The sequence below is a fragment of the Dama dama genome, chromosome 27 (assembly GCF_033118175.1).
Source record: "Dama dama isolate Ldn47 chromosome 27, ASM3311817v1, whole genome shotgun sequence".
In the NCBI taxonomy this organism is placed as follows: Eukaryota; Metazoa; Chordata; class Mammalia; order Artiodactyla; family Cervidae; genus Dama; species Dama dama.
The window spans coordinates 40548215-40569662 of NC_083707.1; the positions used below are offsets into that span (position 1 = coordinate 40548215).

The following is a 21448-nucleotide window of genomic DNA, read 5'->3' on the forward strand; positions in this document are numbered from 1 at the left end:
GTCGTCAGACCCATGCACCAAGGAAGAAAAATGGTGGCTGCCAGGAGCTCGGGAGAGAGGGCAGCTGGGAATTAGCATTTAATAGGTACAGAGCTTGTTTTACAAGATGGAGTGAGCCTTGGAACTGGATGGTGGTGATGGGTGTACAACAGTGTGAATGTACCTCATGCCAGAGAACTGTACACTTAAAAATGGTTAAAATAGTAAGGGCTAGCAAGCTATCTGGTTATGGTGCCACTTCTTTTTTTATCTTGCAAGATGCTCTGTTAGTAGGTCCTCTCAGAACAAAGCTGTGTCTAGACCAGGCTCTATCTCCCTGTGTTCCCTTCGCTTTTCCACTTGCTGAAGTCTACTTAATGTGCTTATGTGGCAAACAGTTGGTGCCCTCTGCTGGAACATAACCAATAGTGTTACTTGTTCACTGTAGAAATTGGAGCTTAAATTCTTGATAAAGAAATGAAAGTATTCATTTTGTTGCTGTTTAGTTGCTAAGTGATGTCCAGCTCTTTTTTCAACCCCATCTACTGTAGCCAGCCAGGCTCCTCTGTCCCTGGGATTGCCCAGGCAAGAATACTGGAGTCGGTTGCCATTCCCTTCTTCAGGGGATCTTCCCGACCCAGGGATCGAACTCTCTTTTCTTGCATTGGTAGGTGGGTTCTTTACCACTGAGCCACAGGGAAAGCCCATGAAAGTATTCATATGCCACTCTAATCTATGATAGTCTATAATGATATTTTTTAAAAGTTCAAAATACAAAACATGAAGTACCATCAGGTGATCAACAGAACATTTCAAAAGTTTCATTAAAGAACTTAAAAGAGTCAGTGGTTTCAATTTACGTTTTAAACTATTTAATAGAGGTATCTGTTGTACACATGGTTTTAGTTAAACATAAACAAAAACATTCTCTCTGGAAACACCGAACCTGAGTTGGAAATGAAATCTGAACTGTAAAGATTTTAGTTCACAAAATAATTCTCCTCAAAATATAAATGATGGTTCCCAACCGAGGAGTTCCCTAAAGTTCAGGACTCAGTCCCAGGACAGGAATGAGGGAAAACTCCTTGCAGGTCAAAAGCTGTGCTGAAGTCGAAGGATTGCACGAGCGGGCCCTTAGTCAGAGTGAGTCTCCGCACACAGCCCCGGAAGGAGGTATGGCTGCTCAGGCAGTTCTGCTTCACATCAGCTGTTAAGAAAAGAAGAGAAAATAAACCTTGTTGTGTTAAATGACGTGAGAAGAGCAGTAGAAACAAAACTAATGTCTTGTAGAAACAAAACTAATCCACATCAAGATTAGAAGAATATTTTTCCATATGAGTCGCTTCAGTGATAGCGTAATTCATAGAAAACTATTAATAAGCAATAATTTTAAGGCATAGTTGTGATTTAAGTCATAAAAGGGATTTTTATCTTATTAACATTTGTACCAATTACGTGGAGAATCTGAAATGTGTAATTTGAACCCAAAAGTGATGCAAGAGGGTAAGACACATGCTTGTCCTCTAAAATGATGACTGACCTGTAAAATAATTCCCACTTCCGGGCATCATTTGAGATCTCTGTCAGTAAAGTCACCCAGCTTACTGTACACCATACCTGATGTTCTCAGAGTCTTACCTAATGATCAACTTCCGCGTGCATGCATGCTAAGTGGCCTCAGTCATGCCTGACTCTGTGAGACACCATGGACTGTAGTCTGCCAGGCTCCTCTGTTCATGGGATTCTCCAGGCAAGAATACTGGAGTAGGTTGCTATGCCCTCCTTCAGAGGATCTTCCCTACCCAGGGATTGAACCAGTGTCTCTTACATTAGCAGGTAGGTTTTTTTTGTTCTGTTTTTTAACCACTAGTGCCACCTGGGAAGCCCCAATCAAATTATGTATGTAGATTATTTTGATTTTTCCAAAAATTCGTAGATATTTGGAATAGACCTAAAATGGTAAAGGATTTGTCACCCAAACCATGTATCTTTCTTCACCCCTATTCTTTTTTTTTTTCTTCATTCACCCCTATTCTTTATCCACCTGAATAAGACTTCCCCCAGAGGCAATGCCCCTTGAAAAGTGAGCAGAGTACACATCACACACACCAGGATAGCCGCCGACATAAATGGGATCGTTGGTGTCAGCGGAGGTGGACTGGGTGTGTGGACTTTCTGCTCGAACCACGTTCCCGTCGACAATCAGAACCACTCGATGCTTGCTCTTGTTTGCCTGAAGGGTGTGCCATCTCCCATCGCAGAGCCTACTAGGAGCTTTGGGCTCGTACGTGGCTGTTATCCTCCCAGCACCGTTGTTAATGTGAAACAAGAGCTAAACAAAGGAGACACAAGCCAATACCTTGGTGAACTTTTCCCTATTCAAGGAACACAGTCCATTCACACAATGTTCTTAGAGTGGATAAAATCAGAGCATTCTGCTAAAAGAGAGGGCTACCTATGAAAATGTTGGCTTAAAGCTCAACATTCAGAAAACAAAGATTATGGCATTCGGTCCCATCACTTCATGGCAAATAGATGGGGAAACAGTGGCAGACTTTATTTTTTGGGGCTCCAAAATCACTGTAGATGGTGACTGCAGCCAGTCATGAAATTAAAAGACGCTTACTCCTTGGAAGGAAAGTTATGACCAACCTAGACAGCATATTAAAAAGCAGAGACATTACTTTGCCAACAAAGGTCCGTCTAGTCAAGGCTATGGTTTTTCCAGTAGTCATGTATGGATGTGAGAGTTAGACTATAAAGAAAGCTGAGCACCAAAGAATCGATGCTTTTGAACTGTGGTGTTGGAGAAGACTCTTGAGAGTGCCTTGAATTGCAAGGAGATCCAACCAGTCCATCTTAAAGAAAATCAGTCCTGAATATTCATTGGAAGGACTGATGTGGAAGCTGAAATTCCAATACTCTGGCCACCTGATGTGAAGAACTGACTCATCTGAAAAGACCCTGATGCTGGGAAAGATTGAAGGCGGGAGGAGAAGGGGACGACAGAGGATGGATGGTTGGATGGCATCACCGGCTCAATGGACATGAGTTTGAGTAGACTCTGGGAGTTGGTGATGGACAGGGAGGCCCGGCGTGCTGCAGTCTATAGGGTCACAAAGAGTCAGATATGACTGAGCAACTGAAATGAACTGAACCTATGAAAAATAAACAGTGGTTTTGTAAGACAGTGTCCTAAGGATTCTGATGCTAGCCTGTTCCCAAGGCTTCGGAAGGGAAAACGGCCATCTCCATGGGAGCAAGCCTGAAGCCACAATCTTAGTGATGCATCCTCAAATCAGTGTCGTATTTTCAGCATGACAGGAGCCCACGGGTCTACTAAAAAAGTTGGTTCACAGCTGTTGTGATAGCACATGTGAAGGAACATTCACTAACTCCCTCCTGAAAAACCATGGATGCTCTACTACCCCAGGTAGTACAAAAAATCTGAGACCTGCAGAAGGTGGGAGGGAAACACTCTAAGTATCCTATTGTCAACTTCTTATGCTGTATGTGAAGCTTTGCTATTGTTGTTGAGTCGCTTCAGCCGTGTCTGACTCTTAGTGATCCCCTGGACTGTAGCCCACCAGGCTCCTCTGTCCATGGGATTTCCCAGGCAAGAACAGTGGAGTGGGTTGCTATTTCCTACTCCAGGGGATCTTCCTGACTCAGGGATTGAACCTGTGTCTCTTGCACTGCAGGCAGATTCTTGACCACTGAGCCACCGGGGAAGTCCTTTTTTAGGATTACCTATTTTTAAATATTAACTGAATCTTTTCTCCATTCCATGAAAGTGAATAATTAGAAATTTGAATCTAGATATTTCTACTGTTTCTCAACTGCTCTCTCTGACACTGGGATGAGATGTAGGGGGTGGGGGATCCCATCCAGATTAAGCGTCCACCTTTCCAGCTACAATCTCCAGTCCAATGGCATCCACTTTGGCGCTGCTGATCCCCAGGAGGACACCGTTCTCCGATGAGGTACGGAATTCCAGCGTGATGTTCACGTCAGATCGCACTTTATAGCCTTCTCTGACTGAAACACACAAGGGAGACACCCAGTTAGGGATGGGGCCTGCCCGATGCATGAAGGCGCAGGCTCAGAGAGGCCAGGGGCTGGGCTGGCTGGCTGGCTGTGCTTTTGGGCTCCTGATGAGGGTCAGGAGACCTAGCTCCAGCTCCTTCTCTGGATCCAGCTTCACCCCCACCAGCAAGACGCTTCCACCCCTGAGCCTCGGCTTGTACCTCTGGAGGATGAAGTGACGCTTTTAAAGAAAACACACAGCCATTTGGGCTAAACCTGACTACAGCTGAACGGGCACATGCTTTTATCCAGAGCCACATAGGTAAAAGTCAGAAGGGATCTGATCCATGTAATTGGGTCATCATCCATCTGAAAAATAGAGCACTTCACTTTCCCAGTATCCACTTACCAGTCTGTCATCATTTGCTGAGTGTGTTGAGTGTGTTAAGTGTGTTAGACTCCACACTATGCATTTTTTTTAAGTGGGGTTTTAATTGAATGAATTTTTCATTCAGGTGATAAAAAAGGTGGGCTAAGTTAGAGATATTAGCAATAGCAGGCAGTTGTTACCTATGGGGCTCAGGGCTGAAGGAAAAATGGGAGAAGGTGGTGTTACTAGAAGCACAGAGTGCAAGAGAGAAGCCTGCTGGCTTTTCCTCTCCTCCCTCCCAAACTCCATCTTCCACCAGAGCCTCCCTGGAAGCCCCAGGCAAAGGAGCCCAGAAATTAGTTCCCTGTGATAGAAAATAGAACAGGGGCCAGGGGAGCAGTGCTTTTACACTGTTTGAGTGTAAACAGGAAGTTAGCCGGCAAGTTGTTGTTGTTTAGTCCCTAAGTCGTGTCAGATTCTTTGCGATTCCATGGACTGTAGCCCACCAGGCTCCTCTGTACATGGGATTCTCCAGGTAAGAATACTGGTGTGGGTTGCTATGCCCTCCTCCAGGGGATCTTCCCGACCCAGAGATCAAACCCACATCTCCTGCCTGGCAGGCGATTCTTTACCACTGAACCACCAGGTTTAGCCGGCCAATCAAGCATCTGAAGTGGGAGAGCACGTAAGATATATAACAAGGGCTACTTCTAAGCCTTGAGGAATTTCCATCCTAAAGCATTTTAGAGATTTAAATTCCTCTACTTACAACTCATGAATATTTCAACAGTCTAAACAGAGTTAATTTCTTCATCAAAACAGAGTCGCACTTGGCTGGCTGGTCCAGACATTTTTATGGTGCTGGTTTTGAATTCAAAGGTCTTTATTAACCTGAACAGTGACAGCTCTTGCCTTATGTAAATCTGGGGCCAGTACAGATGACACCAGGCCACATGTTGCCGTCCGTCTGGAGGGTCACCTCTCCTGGTGAGAGGAGGCCATCTGGGTACCACGACAGGTGAGCAGGTTTTTACACAAGATGCTGAGAATCCAGAATTCGTGGTCTCACTGCAGCTTGTGCAGCGGGTCCTATCCTATCAGATGATTCCTGGATCCTTATCATCTTAGACTGCAGGGCATCCCAGAGGTTGCCTGTGAGACGGTTGATCGTACATACCGAGGGCTGCGTATCCACTGCCTTCAAAGAAAGTTCCTTCCTGGGCCACGGCATAGCACCTGGTCACTGCAAACGCAGACACGGGGCTGTCCGTGTCCAGATGCTGGCTGTTCACTGTCACCTCCCCGAGGCAGGCAGGGATGCTGTGGGTGATCTAAGTGAAATGTTGCAGGAGTAGGAGATGGTGAGGACATGAGAAGGACAAGCACACACTGTTCCCACACTTCAACACAACACAGTAAAACACTGTCTTTTGGTTTTAAAAATCCAGTGGCCACGATACGTCCCATGAAGGTCTAACTTAAAGCTACTGTAATATAGTAAAAAGGGTTTTCTATTGAGTAAATATTGTGGAACTCAAGACTGTGGAGTGGGGCTTCCCTGGGGGCTCAGGGGTAGAGAATCCACGTGCCAGTGAAGGAGACACAGGTTCAATCCCCAGTTGGGAAGATTCCACATGCCATGGAGCAGCTAAGCCTGTGTGTCACAGAACTATTGAGCCAGTGCTCCAGAACCGGGGAGCTGCAACTACTGAAGCCTGTGCTTCCTAGAGCCTGTGCTCCGCAACAAGAGAAGTCACTGCAAGGAGAAGCCCGTGCACTGCAACCAGAGAGTGGCCCCCTCTTGCTCCAACCAGAGAAAAGCCCAGGGGCAGCAACAAAGACCCACCACAGTCAAAAATAAATAATAAAGGAAAAACCAGGAGAAAAGAAAAGACTGTAGAGCGTTCTAATCTGCAAATACGAATTTGCTGGACTTTTCCTGAGTTGCACTGGGGCTAAACACCTGTGGGAAGGGAATTGTTCTTTCACTAACCAGCAGGAAGGCAGGCTGGGCTTCAGGGAGAAGTCCCAACACACAGTCGAGGGATGTGGTTCCAAATGTTTGCATTTTGTGGCCAAACTCCAGGCCTAAACACGGTAATTTAAACACAAACACATTCCTCCGCAAGACAAACAACCACCACAATAAAGGTAAAGATGGGCCTACGGAGAAAACGCTGCTTACGTTTCCAATGTTCCTGGCCCTGTATTCGGAGGGGAGGCCTCCGAGGTACAGCTTTCCTTCCACGTCTAGCGTGGTGGCATCTCCCACCGTAGTCACCACGGGCGATTCCTGGCCGTCGACCGTCATGAAGCCCCTCCTTTTAAAGTACTCTGTCTCGACCTAGAGTGATAGGAAGACATGAGTCATTTCTAAGGAATCGGAGAAAACAACAGCTGTTTGCAGCATCTGTTCACTGCAGGAGTAATAACCCGAATGGAACCCTCAAGGACGGCTCAGGTGTTCACACCTCTGGGGTTGAGAGGAGGCTGAGCCTGGAGCAGGTTAGTACAGGACCTGCTTCAGAGTCCCCGTCACAGCAGCAAGGAGGCCAGGACATCAGGTTGGGCCCATTCACACCACCCGTGGGCTTGGTTTACTTCTCGTCAAACCAAGAATATATCTGGTGAATGAACATTTCATTCATTCTACCAATGTTTGCTGAGGGCCTACCAAGTGTCAGGCACTGAGTGAGCCCTTGGGGGTATTTCAGGAGGCAGAAAAGGTTGTGCCTGTCAGAAGCCTACATTCTATGAGGCAGATATCAGACACAGAGCAAGCTGGAAATCAAAGGGGTTGATCCACTACTGTGAAATGGAGTGGACACGAGGGGCCAGTTGAACAGACCTTGGCACGAGTGACCCCACCTTCCCGAGAGCCTACCGTGTGCCACTGGCCATCGCTGAGCAGCGCGGGGTGTGAGACCTTGGTCCTGCCCTTCCCGAGGTCGAAGGTGAAGTGGAGGCGGCCCGCGTGCAGCTGCAGCGCCGCGTAGTCCACCTGGTTCTGGTGAGCAATGTAGTACACCAGGCCGCTGGGGGCGAATGTGCGGATGCTCAGCTGAACGGAGAGCCTGGAGGAGGGAGAGGGCTCTCAGAAAGGAACACGCTCTCACTGTCACTCTTTAGATTCAGAGACCCCAGTAAGTGTTTCAGCATCTACATTTAACATCTCAGGTCATGCATCCTTTCATTGACCTATCCATTCATTCACTTGTGGTTAACTGCCTACCTCCGTCTGCCAGGAATTTAGGAGCAGAGGATCAAGCAGTGAACAGAGGAGGGTCCCTTTCCCCCCAAAACTAACACCAGAAATATACCAGAGAGTTAAAACTGGGTCACGTGGAGGCCAGTGGGGAAGGGGACTTAATGAGCTGCAGCAAAAAAGGGTGATGATGGCAAGAAAGTCAGAGGGCTCAGAGGTCTTGATGGGGGTTGAGCAGCTGCTGGAGCGAGAAGTAAGGAGGAAGGAGACGTGGTTAGCAGGATGCTTAAAGCAGAGATTGTGCAGGTGGGGTGGGTACTTATCAAGTGCTCAGCGGTGTGACCACAGGGAGAAGGCGGCCGGGGAGGAATGAGGGAAAGACCTCTGACAGATCAGAGCCAGAGGACCTCAAAGATCAGGGGCCGGGCAGCTGCCAAGATCATGGGGACTGAAGGCAGGAGACAAGGGGCAATGACCCCAGATGGAGGCGACAGAGGCGTAGAGCACTGTAGAGCCGAGGGCGTGGACCGCGGGGCTGAGACCCACAGGAGGGCAGGGAGGTCTGCGGGTCCTGAGGAGCCTCGGCCACGAGCTCTCTGGGATGTGAGCCGGCTTCCCCGGCTGGAGAAGGCTGCCTGGGACAGGCAGGTGTGAAGGGCAGAGGGAACGCGCAGGCTGGCGATCATGTGGCTCCAGGAATTTGGGGTCATGATGATAGAGCTGGGGGGCCGTTCCCACAGATTAGTGAATGCTTCCTGTAGAATGGGATTCAGAATCCAGATGACAGCTTCAGGGGACTTGGGATTCCAGAAAGAAGAGGGGTTTAGGTAGCCAGGGCTCTCCACACCCCCAGAGAGGCAGCCACCCGCCATCATCAAGACGGGGTCCAGGCAAACCACGGAACCTGACTGAACCACGCTGACGCATCTGAGCCGCACAGAAGCTGCGTTCCTCTTTGCCACTCACTGCTGCCGTGTGGTGGCAAGCTGAACACTCCAAAGTGTTTACTTCTCGTGAAACATGAGAAGCTTCTTCCGGAAAAGACCCACTGCTGAAGAATATGCCCTGGATTTTTCTAGCAATGAGACACCTCATGAGGACATGAGAGCATTGCTTACCTCTTTCGGACAGCCAGCTGGTTAAAGGGTAGCACCAAGTGGCTGCCTTCTGCAAGGCCGAACTGGTGGGCATTGGGGACGTATTCTGGGGCCCCGTCCATGGCACACAGTCCCTGTAAGAGATGCACACAGCTCGCTTGTATGATAAAGCCATGACTTTCATGATAAAGCCACGCAAGGCCAGGCCCACCACCCCGGCCCCCGACCACACCCCGCAACACAAACATGTCTTTCCATGAAGGAAACATCTCAGAAGCAATGGTGTCAGAGCACCAGCAACACAAACACCCCAGCACTGCCTTTACCTTCTCGGCTGTTTATTCCACACCCCTTTGTCTCTCTGAGAAGGCAATTAGAGCTTCTGTTTTTTACCTCAATCCCACTCAAATTCACCAAATTCCCATGAATTTTCATCTGGTCCAAGAGGCAAAGGCCTTGCTTATGCCTGAAACCACCCCTCCTCAAAAAAACCCTGCTCTGGGGGGGCCTCAGGGGTCAGCAGCTGTAGGACCAGCTGGCACACAGGCAGCCCGGGACTGTACGTGCCCACAGGGGACAGGCCAAGGTGGTTCCTCCTCGACAGGAGCAAGGTGTAGCCAGGAGGAGCCGGGCTGGAGGGCAGGTGCCCTGGGTCCAGGCCGAGTAAGGCCATAGGCTCAGTTTCCCAGGTTGGTGGATGGAGGCTACCAATACCACCACCCTGAACTCAGAGACAGGCCTTGCTCTGTACAACTGAGCCATCTGCATCATCACAGCATGAGCTCTCAACCAAGGAAGCAGAGAAATCATCAAACAGAAAGGAAAGTGAAAGCAAACAAGGGCTTCCCTGGTGGCTCAGATGGTAAAGAATCTGCCTGCAATTCAGGAGACACACGTTCAATCCCTGGGTAGGGAAGATCCCTTGGAGAAAGAAATTGCAACCCACCCACTCCAGTATTCTTGCCTGGAGAATCCCATGGACAGAGGAGCCTGGCGGGCTACAGTCCATGGGGTCACAAAGAGTCAGACACGACTGAGTGACTAACACTAAACTGCATAAAGAAGGGCCTTCTTACTGGACTTGGTAAAGGCTGGGGCTCTGGCGGGAGTTCTCCGTCCTCTCGGTAGACAGCTAGTTTCGGCCTCTCTGAGAGTGAGCAGGAGTCCAGGTCTGCATGTTCATAGTCAGTGGCACTCGTGAAATCCAGAAGTCTAGATACAAACAAAGCATTTAAGAGTCAATGATGATAATACAACCCAACACATGCACCAAGGTCATATGATTACTGAACACTTAAAACTCATTAAAAAATACTAATACTCGTAAGAGTAACGAACAACCGTCTCCCACAATGACTAGAAGTCCATACGCATGCTCAGTCTCTTCAGTCGTGTCAGACTCTGCGACCCCCTGGACTGTAGCCCACCAGGCTCCTCTGTCCATGGAATTCTGCAGGCAAGGATACTGGACTGCGTGGCCATGACCTCCTTTAGGGGATCTTCCTGACCCAGGGAGAACCCACATCTCTTAAGTCTCCTGCATTGGCAGGAAGGTTCTTTACCACTAGCACCACCCGTGAAACTAATGTCGAGTGGTTCTTTTCTTTCTCATGCATGATGACCAGACTGTCCATCATTCTAGTTCAATAAAGTCCATCTGGGGGGATTTTCATGATAAAATTATGGGATCCACTTATTATTTGGGAACTTGCGGAATTTGAGGCCAGCTCCAATGGCAAAATTAGATTGTAGATTAGTGTCGGTACTGGGCATTGAAAGATCAGGATGGGCACAGTCAGGCTGAGAGTACAGTCATACTTACTCCATGTTAAAGACCAGGTTTCGGATACAGCCATGGAACGAGCTTCTCATCTTGAGCATGGGTGTCCCCTCACCCTCTGGAATGCCCCCAACATACAGGCTGGACACATTTATGGTCCTGCTTTCTGCTGACGGGCCCAACTTCATTTCCACAGGAGTTGTCTCATCCACTTGAACAGTGACAACTCTAAAGAGTCAAAGGAGAAAATAAAGGTTTTTAAATACAGTGAAACATCACTGTCCATTTTATTTCAGCAAGTTTTTACTAATAAAAGTTTTCCCTGAAAGAAAATTTTTAACATGAAATTTAACATGTGTGAATAAAAAAAAAAGCAACTCTTGAACATGAAAAGAGACAGTTGAACATCTTCCCAAAATGAATGTAATATGATTAAACATTATTCAGTTCGAGTGCTTTTTTGGAGAGTATCCTTTACTTCTTTATCTGTGACAAAATGTCCAGTGTGTTTTTAAAACATTTGGTCCATAGTTTTTGAGGGAGATTAATACAGAAATGTTACTCTAACACTATTTACTACTATTTACATTTTACTATTTGCATTGTTGCTATTTACTATTATACCATTCACTATTAAAATTTGCTTCCTGGGTGGCTCAGTGGTAAAAAATCCGCCTGCCATACAGGAGACACAGGTTCAAGCCCTGGGTCAAGAAGATCCCCTGTAGAAGGAAATGGCAACCCACTCCAATATTCTTGCCTGGAAAATCCCAGGGAGAGAGGAGCCTCACAGGCTACAGACTGTGGATTCAGTTGCAAAGAGTCAGACACAACTGAGCACACTACAGTTATTTACTATTTTCCCACTGACTATTAGAACTTACTAACACTGTATTGGTATTTGACACAGAATTTTTCCAACTAAAGACAATTTATGCTGGGCCCCATGAAAGAGCAGGGTTAAGGTTGTTCAATTATGAAAAATCTGCAAATGTCTTATCACAGAGCAGATGAAATTGATTTCCAAGGAGGTCTTCCAGCAAGCTTCTAGAATTATTTTGGAATGCTAAAAACTGAATGCTCATGACATCATACTAATTATCCCAATCTTTTCACTGCAAAGAGCCCCATACAGGCACCCTACTGGGGAACCTTCGTAAGGTCAGGCAAATACCTTCCACTCCTTATCAGAGAGATGGAATGCTCTTGACCATCACCGTAGGTGCCCGTGGGAGCATGCAGAAGAGCTCTTCTCAGGCTGGTTCCGTCCCCAGGGTTAACATGCACTTCAACATGGCTTTCAATTAGCATGATGGACCAGAAGGGCTAGGAAGGTGACATAGAGAATTCCCATAGAAAAGACATTACTATAGGATTTAAAGAATTATCATCTGATGAAGGCAATGCGGCTGTATTAGTGCCAAGGAAGCATCAGCTCCTTAAAAATATCACATGTGACACAACTGATTTCTACTTCGTATGCTGCTTTCTAATCTCTGCTCACATAGTTGACTTTCTGCATTAGGCTGTTATCACTAACCACATCAAAGATTTCCACTTCTACACTGTCTTCACACTTACTTACTGCTACATTATGTACTAACAAACAGTCATGTCGTAAGTCACTGATCTATGTCTCTCTTTCCCCAGGTTTACTGAGATATGATTGACATATACCATTGTATTAGCCTTAGGTATACAACACAACCACTGGATATTGGAATATATTACAAAATGATCACCACAATAAACTTAGTTAACATCGATCACCTCATATAGTTGCAAAATCTTTTTCTTATGGCGAGAGCCTTTAAGATCCACTCTCTTAGCAACTTTCAAACGCAATATGGTGCTGTGACTATAGTCACTGTGCTCTATACCACCCCCGATCTTATCTTACAGCTGAATGTTTGTGCCTTTTGACCCTCTCCACCCAATTCCCTCCTGCCCTTACAAACTCTGGTGACCACCAACATGTTCTGTTTCTATGAGTTTTCTAAGTTTCCCCATAAAAATGAGATCATACAGTACTCGTCTTTCTCCATTTAACTTATTTCACTTAACATAATGTCCTCGAGGTTCATACGTGTTCATACATAGGATTTCCTCCTATTTTCTGGCTGAATAATACTTCACTGAATAAACACACACACAGACACTATCCATAAAATATTTTGCACAGTAGACAGCCATACTCTAAATTGTAGCTTTGTGACTTATATTTCATTAATACAATACATTAGCATTCTCTGAGTCTCTTTAAGTTACATAATATATAAAGTTTGAGGAGAGGAAAGGGTAAATATCACCAATGCTATTAGGAACCAAGGTAGACCTAAGTATCTTTTTCCTCAGTGGCTGGATGAGGAAGATGGACTTTGCAACACAAAGACACCACTGATTCATGAAGGAAACCACATTCAGCAATGAACACGTTTCCTTAGTAAATATGCACCCCCATAAACAAGCAGGCACACGGCTAATGCCACACGGTGTGGCAACCAGGCACACACCTTAGGACTAAGTCATCTTCCACCCAGTGTTTCCTGAAGTCACTTCTTCCCAGAACTCCTGGCTTGAGAGCCTCTGGGTCACTTACCCCATGGGCCTGCCGATCACCTGGCTTCTCACCGCCCTGGCTCAGGGCAGCCAGGATGATGCCACTGCTGTTCCTGGTAGCAAATGTTGCCAACAACTCCGCATCTGGTGACAGAGACTTGGGTGGTAATTCAACATAGCCACCTCTCAAGAAGCTGACGCTTCGGACAGGCTGGTCAGAGAGGAGAGAAGAAAGCCCATCAGGTCCACCATGTGTGGAACCTCCCCCCACAAACACCACCCAGAGACTGCTGTTTTCCCCACCACCTCTTTTTCATTCAACCCCCTGGTTTAGATTCTGTTGCCTTATGATGTTAGTAAATCAGTGGGCATTTGATTTACTCATCCTAATATTATTACACTGGTTCCAATATTCATAAAATGCTCCCCACCTCCAATACACAGCCTTTCCTCACGCCATAGGAATTTCTGAGTAAATCAAAGGTCGATCTGGATATTTCCAAGTTTTTGATGCAGCCCACGTAGCTTTTGCTGGAGACACCTTTCCTGTAGGGAAGGACAGGAGAGCAGCAGCAACAAAGTTTAGATCTTATAACTCCAGGTTTGAAAGAAGAAATAAAAACAAGGAAGATCTCCTTCCAGGTGTCATTCTCAGAAATGTCTAGGTCTCCCTCTAAAAAGGCTACTGACCATGAGACAGTGAGAATTCAGGTCAAACATGGGCTTGCCTTAGGACTAAAGAAAAGGATCAAATTTAATGAGCTCAACTACCTAGATGGCCATTAAGAAGGCTGGGTGCAGAAGAATTGAAGCTTTCAAACTGTGGCGCTGGAGAAGACTCTAGAGAAGACTCTAGAGAGTCCCTAGGACTGCAAGGAGATCAAACCTGAATATTCATTGGAAAGACATGCTGAAGCTGAAGCTTCAATACTTTGGTCACCTGATGCAAAGAGCTGACTCACTGGAAAAGACCCTGATGCTGGGAAAGACTGAGGGCAAGAGAAGGAGGTGACAGAGGATGAGATGGTTGGATGACATCACTGCCTCAGTGGACATGAGTTTGAGCAGACTCCAGGAGATAATGAAGGACAGGGAAGCCTGGAGGGCTGCAATTCATGGGGTCATAAAGAGTCGGTCACAACTGAGCAACAACCACCTAAATGGCTACCTAGACAAAATCCTGCTTAATGTTTTTAAGGGAAACTATTACAGTCATTACCATTTGGGCATACGCACCAAAACAGAGGCCAGTTATAAGAAAAGACAGTGTATTGTCATAAGGAAATTACAGCACACAGTTTACAGTTCAGTCTCTGGGAGCTTGGCTACCTTGACTGCTGGCCATGTATGCATTCTTTTTTTTTAATGGTGTGAAAGAAATGTCTCGCTTAATTTGTTCCCAATTCAAAATTACAAAACTGAGAACAGCAAACTGCAGAAAGTTAATGTGAATTATTAAAGTCGCAAAGCTAAACAAGAATAAGAATCAGTGCACCTCTCCTCTGCTATCTTCAATACAACTTGCTGATGCTGGTCTTTTAGCTTTCACATACATTATTCACTCTAATCACATAAAAGGGAAATCCAGATAAGTCTGCAGAAAGCACAATCTTTTTTTTTTTTCTTTTTTGGTCTCCAAAGAGATTTTCCTAGTAGAAAATCTGGACAGGAGAATGACGTGTGATGGAAAGTGAGGTCTCCAAATATTGCACAGTTACCATTTTTAGATGTTCCACAGGCAGTAAGTAGAACATCATAAATTTTACTATAAAAGACTTTTTTTACTTCTCAAGTATATGGCATACTGGAAAATAAATCCTGAATATTCACTGGAAGGATTGATGCTGAAGCTGAAGCTCCAATACTTGGGCCACTTGATGTGAAGAGCTGACTCTTTGGAAAATACCCTGATGCTGGGAAAGACTGAGGGCAACAGGAGAAGAGGGCGGCAGGAGATGGTTAAATAGCATCACCGATTCAATGGACATGAATTTGAGCAAAATCCAGGAGATAGTGAAGGACAGAGAGGCCTGGCATGCTGCAGTCCACCGGGTCGCAAAGAGCTGTCGGAGACTCAATGAAAACAAATATGGCATACTGATCAAAACAGAGTGCTATGGGCTCAATTATGTTCTCCACCTCCTCTCAAAAAAGATTTTGACTTTCTAACGTTCTACTTTGACATAGTATTCATAAGGTACTGAATGTAATCATACTTGGAAATAGGTCTTTGTGGTTGTAATCAAGTTAGGATGAGGTCATTAGGATAGGTTCTAATCCAGTATGAGTGGTGTCCTTATAAAAAGGGGAAACTTGGTCACAGAGAGACACAGAGTGAAGACAATGTGTCCACGCAGATGAAGAATGCCATCTACAAGCTGAGGAATGCCTGAAGCTACCAGAAGCCCAGAGACAGCATGGAACAGATTCTTTCTCATGATCCTCAGAAGGAAGCAGCTCTGTGGACACCTGATTTCACAGGTGATTCACATCTGAATCACAGCCTCCAGAACTGTAAGAGATGTATAATGTATAATTTCTTATACATTTTTAAATTATTTCTGTTGTTTAAGCTGCCCAGTTTGTGGGATTTTGTTATGGAAGCTAAAATAGTAATTAGGGACACGACAATTCTGCAGTGTGGTATCATACCTTACAGCCCTAGACCTCGGTAATCCACCCACATAAATTGGATCCTTATCCAGACGATTGAGGTCAGAAGATGCTCCTGGAGTCTCCCCTTGCTTGGTTTCTTTGTAGGTGGTGTTATAAGCATCGATAACTGCTAGGAGCCCTAAAGGAGATCAAGGGAACAGATAAAGTCATTTTCTGCAGTAAAACAAAACACAGACATCTCATGAAGTTCATTAACAAAGACATATTCTTTTCCATCCTGCAAATTTGATCAAGGAATGTTCTTGACTGTTAAAGGGCAAATGAAAACCCTCTTTACAAAAGTCAATAAATCCAGAATGCACATGCTAAATGGCACCAGAATTTGTGAAAGAAAATGGAATCAATTTGACCCTTGATTCCAATTTAGCCTTTAATGTTAAATAATGCATTTGCAAAGTGAAAGTCGCTCATTCGCGTCCAACTCTTTGCAACCCCATGGACTATACAGTCCATGGAATTCTCCAGGCCAGAATACTGTAGTGGATAGCCTTTCCCATCTCCAGGGGATCTTCCCAACCCAGGGATCGAACCCAGGTCTCCTGCATTGCAGGGCGATTCTTTTTCAGCCACCAGGGAAGCCCTGGAGAATATTGGAGTGAGTAGCATATCCCTTCTCCAGGGGATCTTCCCGAACCAGGAACCGAACCAGGGTCTCCTGCATTGCAGGGGAATTCTTTACCAACCGAGCTACCAGGGAAGCCCAATGCATTTGGGAAACCACAGACAAATAGACTATTCTTTCACCATGCTGTGAATCCTGGTGCTCAGAATTCCAAAGAAAACAACGGCTTTTGAATAGAATGTCATTCAAGAAGACTCAGAAAGCTAAAGAAAAAACAAAGACTGCTAACTTTGGAAAGATTTCCATTCCTACCAGGGCATTTTGTCCGTCTGTCCTCACACTTACCTTGCTTTTTATTTCGCTGGAAGGCAATTTTGTACCACGTTCCATTATTATAGCGTCGGTCGGTAATCAGAGTAAGAGGCCCAGAACCCAGGTCAACTGTCACCCTGACTCTGCCATCGACCAGATCAATGGATAAAAAGTCTTTCTGTAAAAAAAACAAGAGAAAACACTTACCCATGGTTACATTATTATCAGAATATTTCCTTCCTCTTCAAGTCAGAGAGGGTGGAAACCTCCTACAGTCAAACTGAGAGAACAGGATCTGGCCTAATAGTTGGACATTAAAAGGGTCCACAAGGTTTTCTAGACTAATATACAGACATATGTGAGACAAACTCATGAACGTCAAAGTCCACAACACAGTAAGAGAAGTGGACTCCCTGCATCCTTTTCACTTAGATTGACAAATAAGCCAGTCCTAAAAATACAACCACAAAACAGAAAGATCACCAGCACTCAAGATAAAAATAAGAACGTGAACTCCTCTGATGGAATTCAAATAAGGTTAGGAAGTCACAGTGAATAAAACAAGACCTCTTATTTAGGCTCAAAATCTAATAATAAATGTTTAAGTGACATTTATAATGGGGGGGGAGCTTCCCAGGTGGCTCAGTGGGTAGAGTCCACAGGCAGTATAGGAGACTCAGGTTGGGTCCACGGGTCGGGAAGATTCCCCTGGAGGAGGGCATGGCAACCCGCTCGAGTACTCTTGCCTGGAGAATCCCACGGACACAAGAGCCTGGTGGGCTACAGTCTGTAGGGTTGCAACGAGTTGGACATGGCTAAATGCACGAAGCTATTTTCTATTTGACATGCTTTTCCAAATGTTCGCCAGTGAGTTTGTGCTGATAAATAGATAAATATTTAAAATGGGAAACTAGTATGGCAAACATGTGTATATATTATCCTTGTATGTGCTCATAAAACAATCATTTAATAAATATCCTCAGAGCAATCCAACTGTATATACACAGCAGGGCATAGTGCCCTTAAAAACTCTTACAGTGCCATTTGAAGCCAGGTAGAGAAGCAGCCCGTTAGGTGAATAGGTACTAAAAAGCATAATTATCTGAGTCACAGTAGCCCGGAGAGTCTTCTCCACGACAGAATACCCACTCCCAGCAAAATGGAAAGAGGCATCTTCATCCTGGGGGCTGCACAGAGAGAGGGTGAAATATAACCTATTCTTAGGAAGGTAGTTCACGAGGACACATGACACTCATAAGGTTTTCCTCACAAAACTGTCATAGGCCATTTATTTTCATAATTTGATAGCAAGTGTTAAGTCATAGTAACTTAAAATATGCCCCCCATGGGATTATGCGAGACAAGCGCCCAGTTGCTTTATAAAGAGAGTTAATGTAGGCAGTGTTCACTGTAGTAAAAAGAAATTCTCTCAAAGGATAGATTGCTGCTATAAATAGTTCTACTTAGCAACTAGATTTTCGTTTGCTCTAATTTCCTTTAATATGACTTTGATGTCCTTTAATATCTCATTTCCTTTAATTTCAGCACTTTTGGAATAAATTTTATATTGGCATTTATTACTTGGTGCTGGTTTTAACTAAATGCATCAGTTAAACTGGACTAATAATGGAAAATAAATCCGTACCAATATGCCAGAAGGATCAGCTTACAAAAATATCATTGACTGAACAGAGTCTCAAAAATCTGCAAGATGAGCTTACAACTCAGTCACACACTGCGGATTCCAGCATATCTTAAATAAGTGTTTTCTAGTTTTCCCCACGCCTCAAAAAGCTGACTTGATTTACTCTTCAAATACAAAGTACTTGGAACATGTCATTATTATGTTCAAAAGGTACTTTTCTGGAATGTCATAGGGCTTGAGAGTGAAATTTAGATTAGAGTGTCTGGGCGGGGAGTATGAATTTGCACTTTCTCCTGGTAAAGCGGTAATAACCAAACTTTGTGTCACAATTCCAAGCAGAGACAGAAGACCCAGCAATGACAGCGTTTCCATTAACAAAGTAAAATGTAGTGGTACTCTGTAAAACCCCAGGTTTCAAATTTATAGCTTTCTATAGTCCCATTCTTTCTGAAAATTTCTGTCTTGAGTTCTCCCATAAAGAAGTATAAGAAACGCACTGTGCATAAATCAACCATGGTCTAATTCTCAATCACCTCCTAGAAGCAAGTCCCATTGCTTTACCTGCAGACGACTGGATTCCTGTAGCGAAGGACACAGATTCTAGAAGCAGATTGCTGGGGTTTAAATTTCAGCTCCCTAACGTACTAGCGGTGTGACCTCAGAAAAGTTACCTAACCCCTCTGTGTCTCATTCCCTCCATCTGTAAAACAGGGATCATGAGCGAACCTCTCTGGAAGGGTGATACATGATTTAATATGTGTAAAGAAACAGAAGCCTGCCCTATCAAAGGTCAACTAAGCAGCCAATGCTCTACTGCACCAGCTACTCAGAACTCATGCAGGAATGAAGGCCTGCTGATTAAAGATTCCCCCCCACCCATATTTAGATGTGAACTGTTAAAATCAATGATTTCATATTATCCTTTAAGGATCTCAGAGATTTTTCATAATTATAAAGGTATGCTGACACCACACTAAAGGAGTACAAATATATTCAAAGGGGAATTAAAAAACCAACCAAACAAAAAAAACCCAGTTAGCTTCCTTGGTAATATAAGCCAAAGTTAAAGGTACATGGCCACATTGAGAAAAAATTTTTTTTTAATCTAAAGGGCATAACTGGACCGTATTAATGATTTAATAGTGGAAAATTACACACAAAGGTGAAAAGCACGATGAATTCTAATTACCGGCCTGCTCAAATGGGTTCAGTTACTAGAAGCAGCTTACTAACTCACTGAGCTAAAGTTTTTGTCTAGGTAGGGACACTTATCTAAAATGAAGACAGTTTAATCCATTGACGCAGACGTAAAGCACCAGTTTGTGTCTGTATCAGCACTTACAAAGTGTGCCCTATGGAACATTAAGAAAACTCATTTTTAGCAAGAGTTCAGGGTGGCTCCGGAGAAGGCAATGGCAACCCACTCCAGTACTCTTGCCTGGAAAACCCCATGGACAGAGGAGCCTGGTGGGCTGCAGTCCATGGGGTCGCTAAGAGTTGGACACGACTGAGCGACTTCACTTTCATCTTTCACTTTCATGCATTGGAGAAGGAAATGGCAACCCACTCCAGTGTTCTTCCCTGGAGAATCCCAGGGATGGGGAGCCTGGTGGGCTGCTGCCTATGGGGTCACACAGAGTTGGACACGACTGAAGCGACTTAGCAGCAGCAGGATGGCTCAGTGGTAAAGACTCTGCCTGCCAGTGCAGGAGACACAGGAGACTCAAGTTCGATGCCCAGGTTGGGAAGATCCCCTGCAGGAGGGAATGGCAACCCACTCTAGTATTCTTGCCCAGAGAATCCCATGGGCAGAGGAGCCTGGAGGGCTATAGTCCATGGGGTCTCAAAGAGAAGGGCACGACTGAGCGACTAAGCACGCATGCAGGGTCAAATGCATTTGAGAAATGCTACAACTCGAGCCTTTTCCCTGGACCAGGTCACGGTACATATTAGCATCTGAGGTGGCACCTGTGGGCGAGTTACCTTCCGAAGCAGCCGTGGCACGCCCCTTCCCTCTCAATATAGTTCCACAGGCCGATCGACTGTCCATTCAGGAAGGCCTCGCCCATGCAGCCTTTAAAGTGAGTAACCTTCACGGCAGGAGACTTCTAGTGTAAACAAACCACAAACAATGAGTGAAAAGAAGTGTCCAAAGCTCCTCCTTGGGAGCTCAAATTCCACAGATCCAAATTTTGAGAAAACAACATCCAGGAAAATGGCCAGTTTGTAATCACTGGACTTCCTTCCAATCATGAACTGGGATCCTAGAATGAGTGACAGACAGCAGGACGAGAACTCAGAGGTCACATCAGTTACTAAGCTCGCTGGAGAGAAGGCCCTTTACCAGATGAGAAAAGACCCAGAGGATGTGGTCGGTGATGACGCCTCACTCTCATTTCAGAACACTGAACCAGGTCCAGGTAACCCCAGCTTTATTGGGAGGGAGGCTAACCGATGTAATAAAATATACCATGAACTCTCTTGCTAAACACTAGGGTTAGGGTTAGGGTTAGTCTACCTTTAGAGTTGGGGCTTCCCTGGTGGCTCAGACGATAAAGAATCTGCCTACAATGCAGGAGACCCAGGTTTAATCCCTGGGTTGGGAAGATCCCCTGGAGAAGGGCATGGCACCCCACTCCGGTAATCTTGCCTGGAGAATTCCATGGACAGAGAAGCCTAGCAAGCTATACAGTCCATGGGGTTGCAAAGAGTTAGACATGACTAAATGACTAATACACCTCTAGAGTCAGAATAGAGATAAGGAAGTTCACAAAAATTAATGTGGAATACTGAATTTCTTCTCTTATTATTGAGGGGGAAAAAATAGTAAAATGAACCATTGGCTGCTTTTTCTTTTATACCATTTATGAAGCATGATCCTTTACAAAACCAACTCATCTCTGCAGATGAACTGTCATTAAACGAAATAACAGAAGCAGGAAAATTGTTCTCTGCCTAGAATATTTTTAAAAATGTAAGGATATTCATTTCATCTATTGGTAAAATCAGCCTGTATAGATGAGCCTTCACAATGTTACCTTGATCTGTCCGCCAAGCCCTCCAACAAACATCATGGTTGAGTTGTTTACATCCAGAACTTTGGCTGTTCCAGGGGATTTACTTGTTTTTGGTGGAGGCTTTTGAGCTGCGCTCATTTCCTTTACGCTCAAGGAACCAATGTTCCCAAACCTAGGGGTCACAGACAGTTGCAAAAAGAGCACTTTCAGAATGACAAAT

The 21448-nt window shown here is 45.1% G+C and overlaps 1 protein-coding gene across 1 annotated transcript in view; it reads right to left on the bottom strand.

The window, feature by feature from the left end:
- Window positions 1–865: 865 nt before the first annotated feature.
- LAMA1 (laminin subunit alpha 1) overlaps window positions 866–21448 on the bottom strand; it is a 124007-nt gene continuing 103424 nt past the window's right edge. Inside the window, exons 47-63 of the mRNA XM_061130669.1 lie at window positions 21250–21400; window positions 20195–20319; window positions 17603–17753; window positions 16600–16744; window positions 15669–15810; window positions 13448–13562; window positions 13057–13227; window positions 11632–11783; window positions 10500–10685; window positions 9754–9889; window positions 8699–8811; window positions 7260–7449; window positions 6561–6719; window positions 5553–5706; window positions 3884–4017; window positions 2089–2311; window positions 866–1186 (exon numbers count right to left, since the gene is read on the bottom strand). Of these exons, the coding sequence (XP_060986652.1) occupies window positions 1026–1186; window positions 2089–2311; window positions 3884–4017; window positions 5553–5706; window positions 6561–6719; window positions 7260–7449; window positions 8699–8811; window positions 9754–9889; window positions 10500–10685; window positions 11632–11783; window positions 13057–13227; window positions 13448–13562; window positions 15669–15810; window positions 16600–16744; window positions 17603–17753; window positions 20195–20319; window positions 21250–21400 (2608 nt within the window). The 3' untranslated portion in view covers window positions 866–1025. The remainder of the gene's footprint in view (window positions 1187–2088; window positions 2312–3883; window positions 4018–5552; window positions 5707–6560; window positions 6720–7259; window positions 7450–8698; window positions 8812–9753; window positions 9890–10499; window positions 10686–11631; window positions 11784–13056; window positions 13228–13447; window positions 13563–15668; window positions 15811–16599; window positions 16745–17602; window positions 17754–20194; window positions 20320–21249; window positions 21401–21448) is intronic.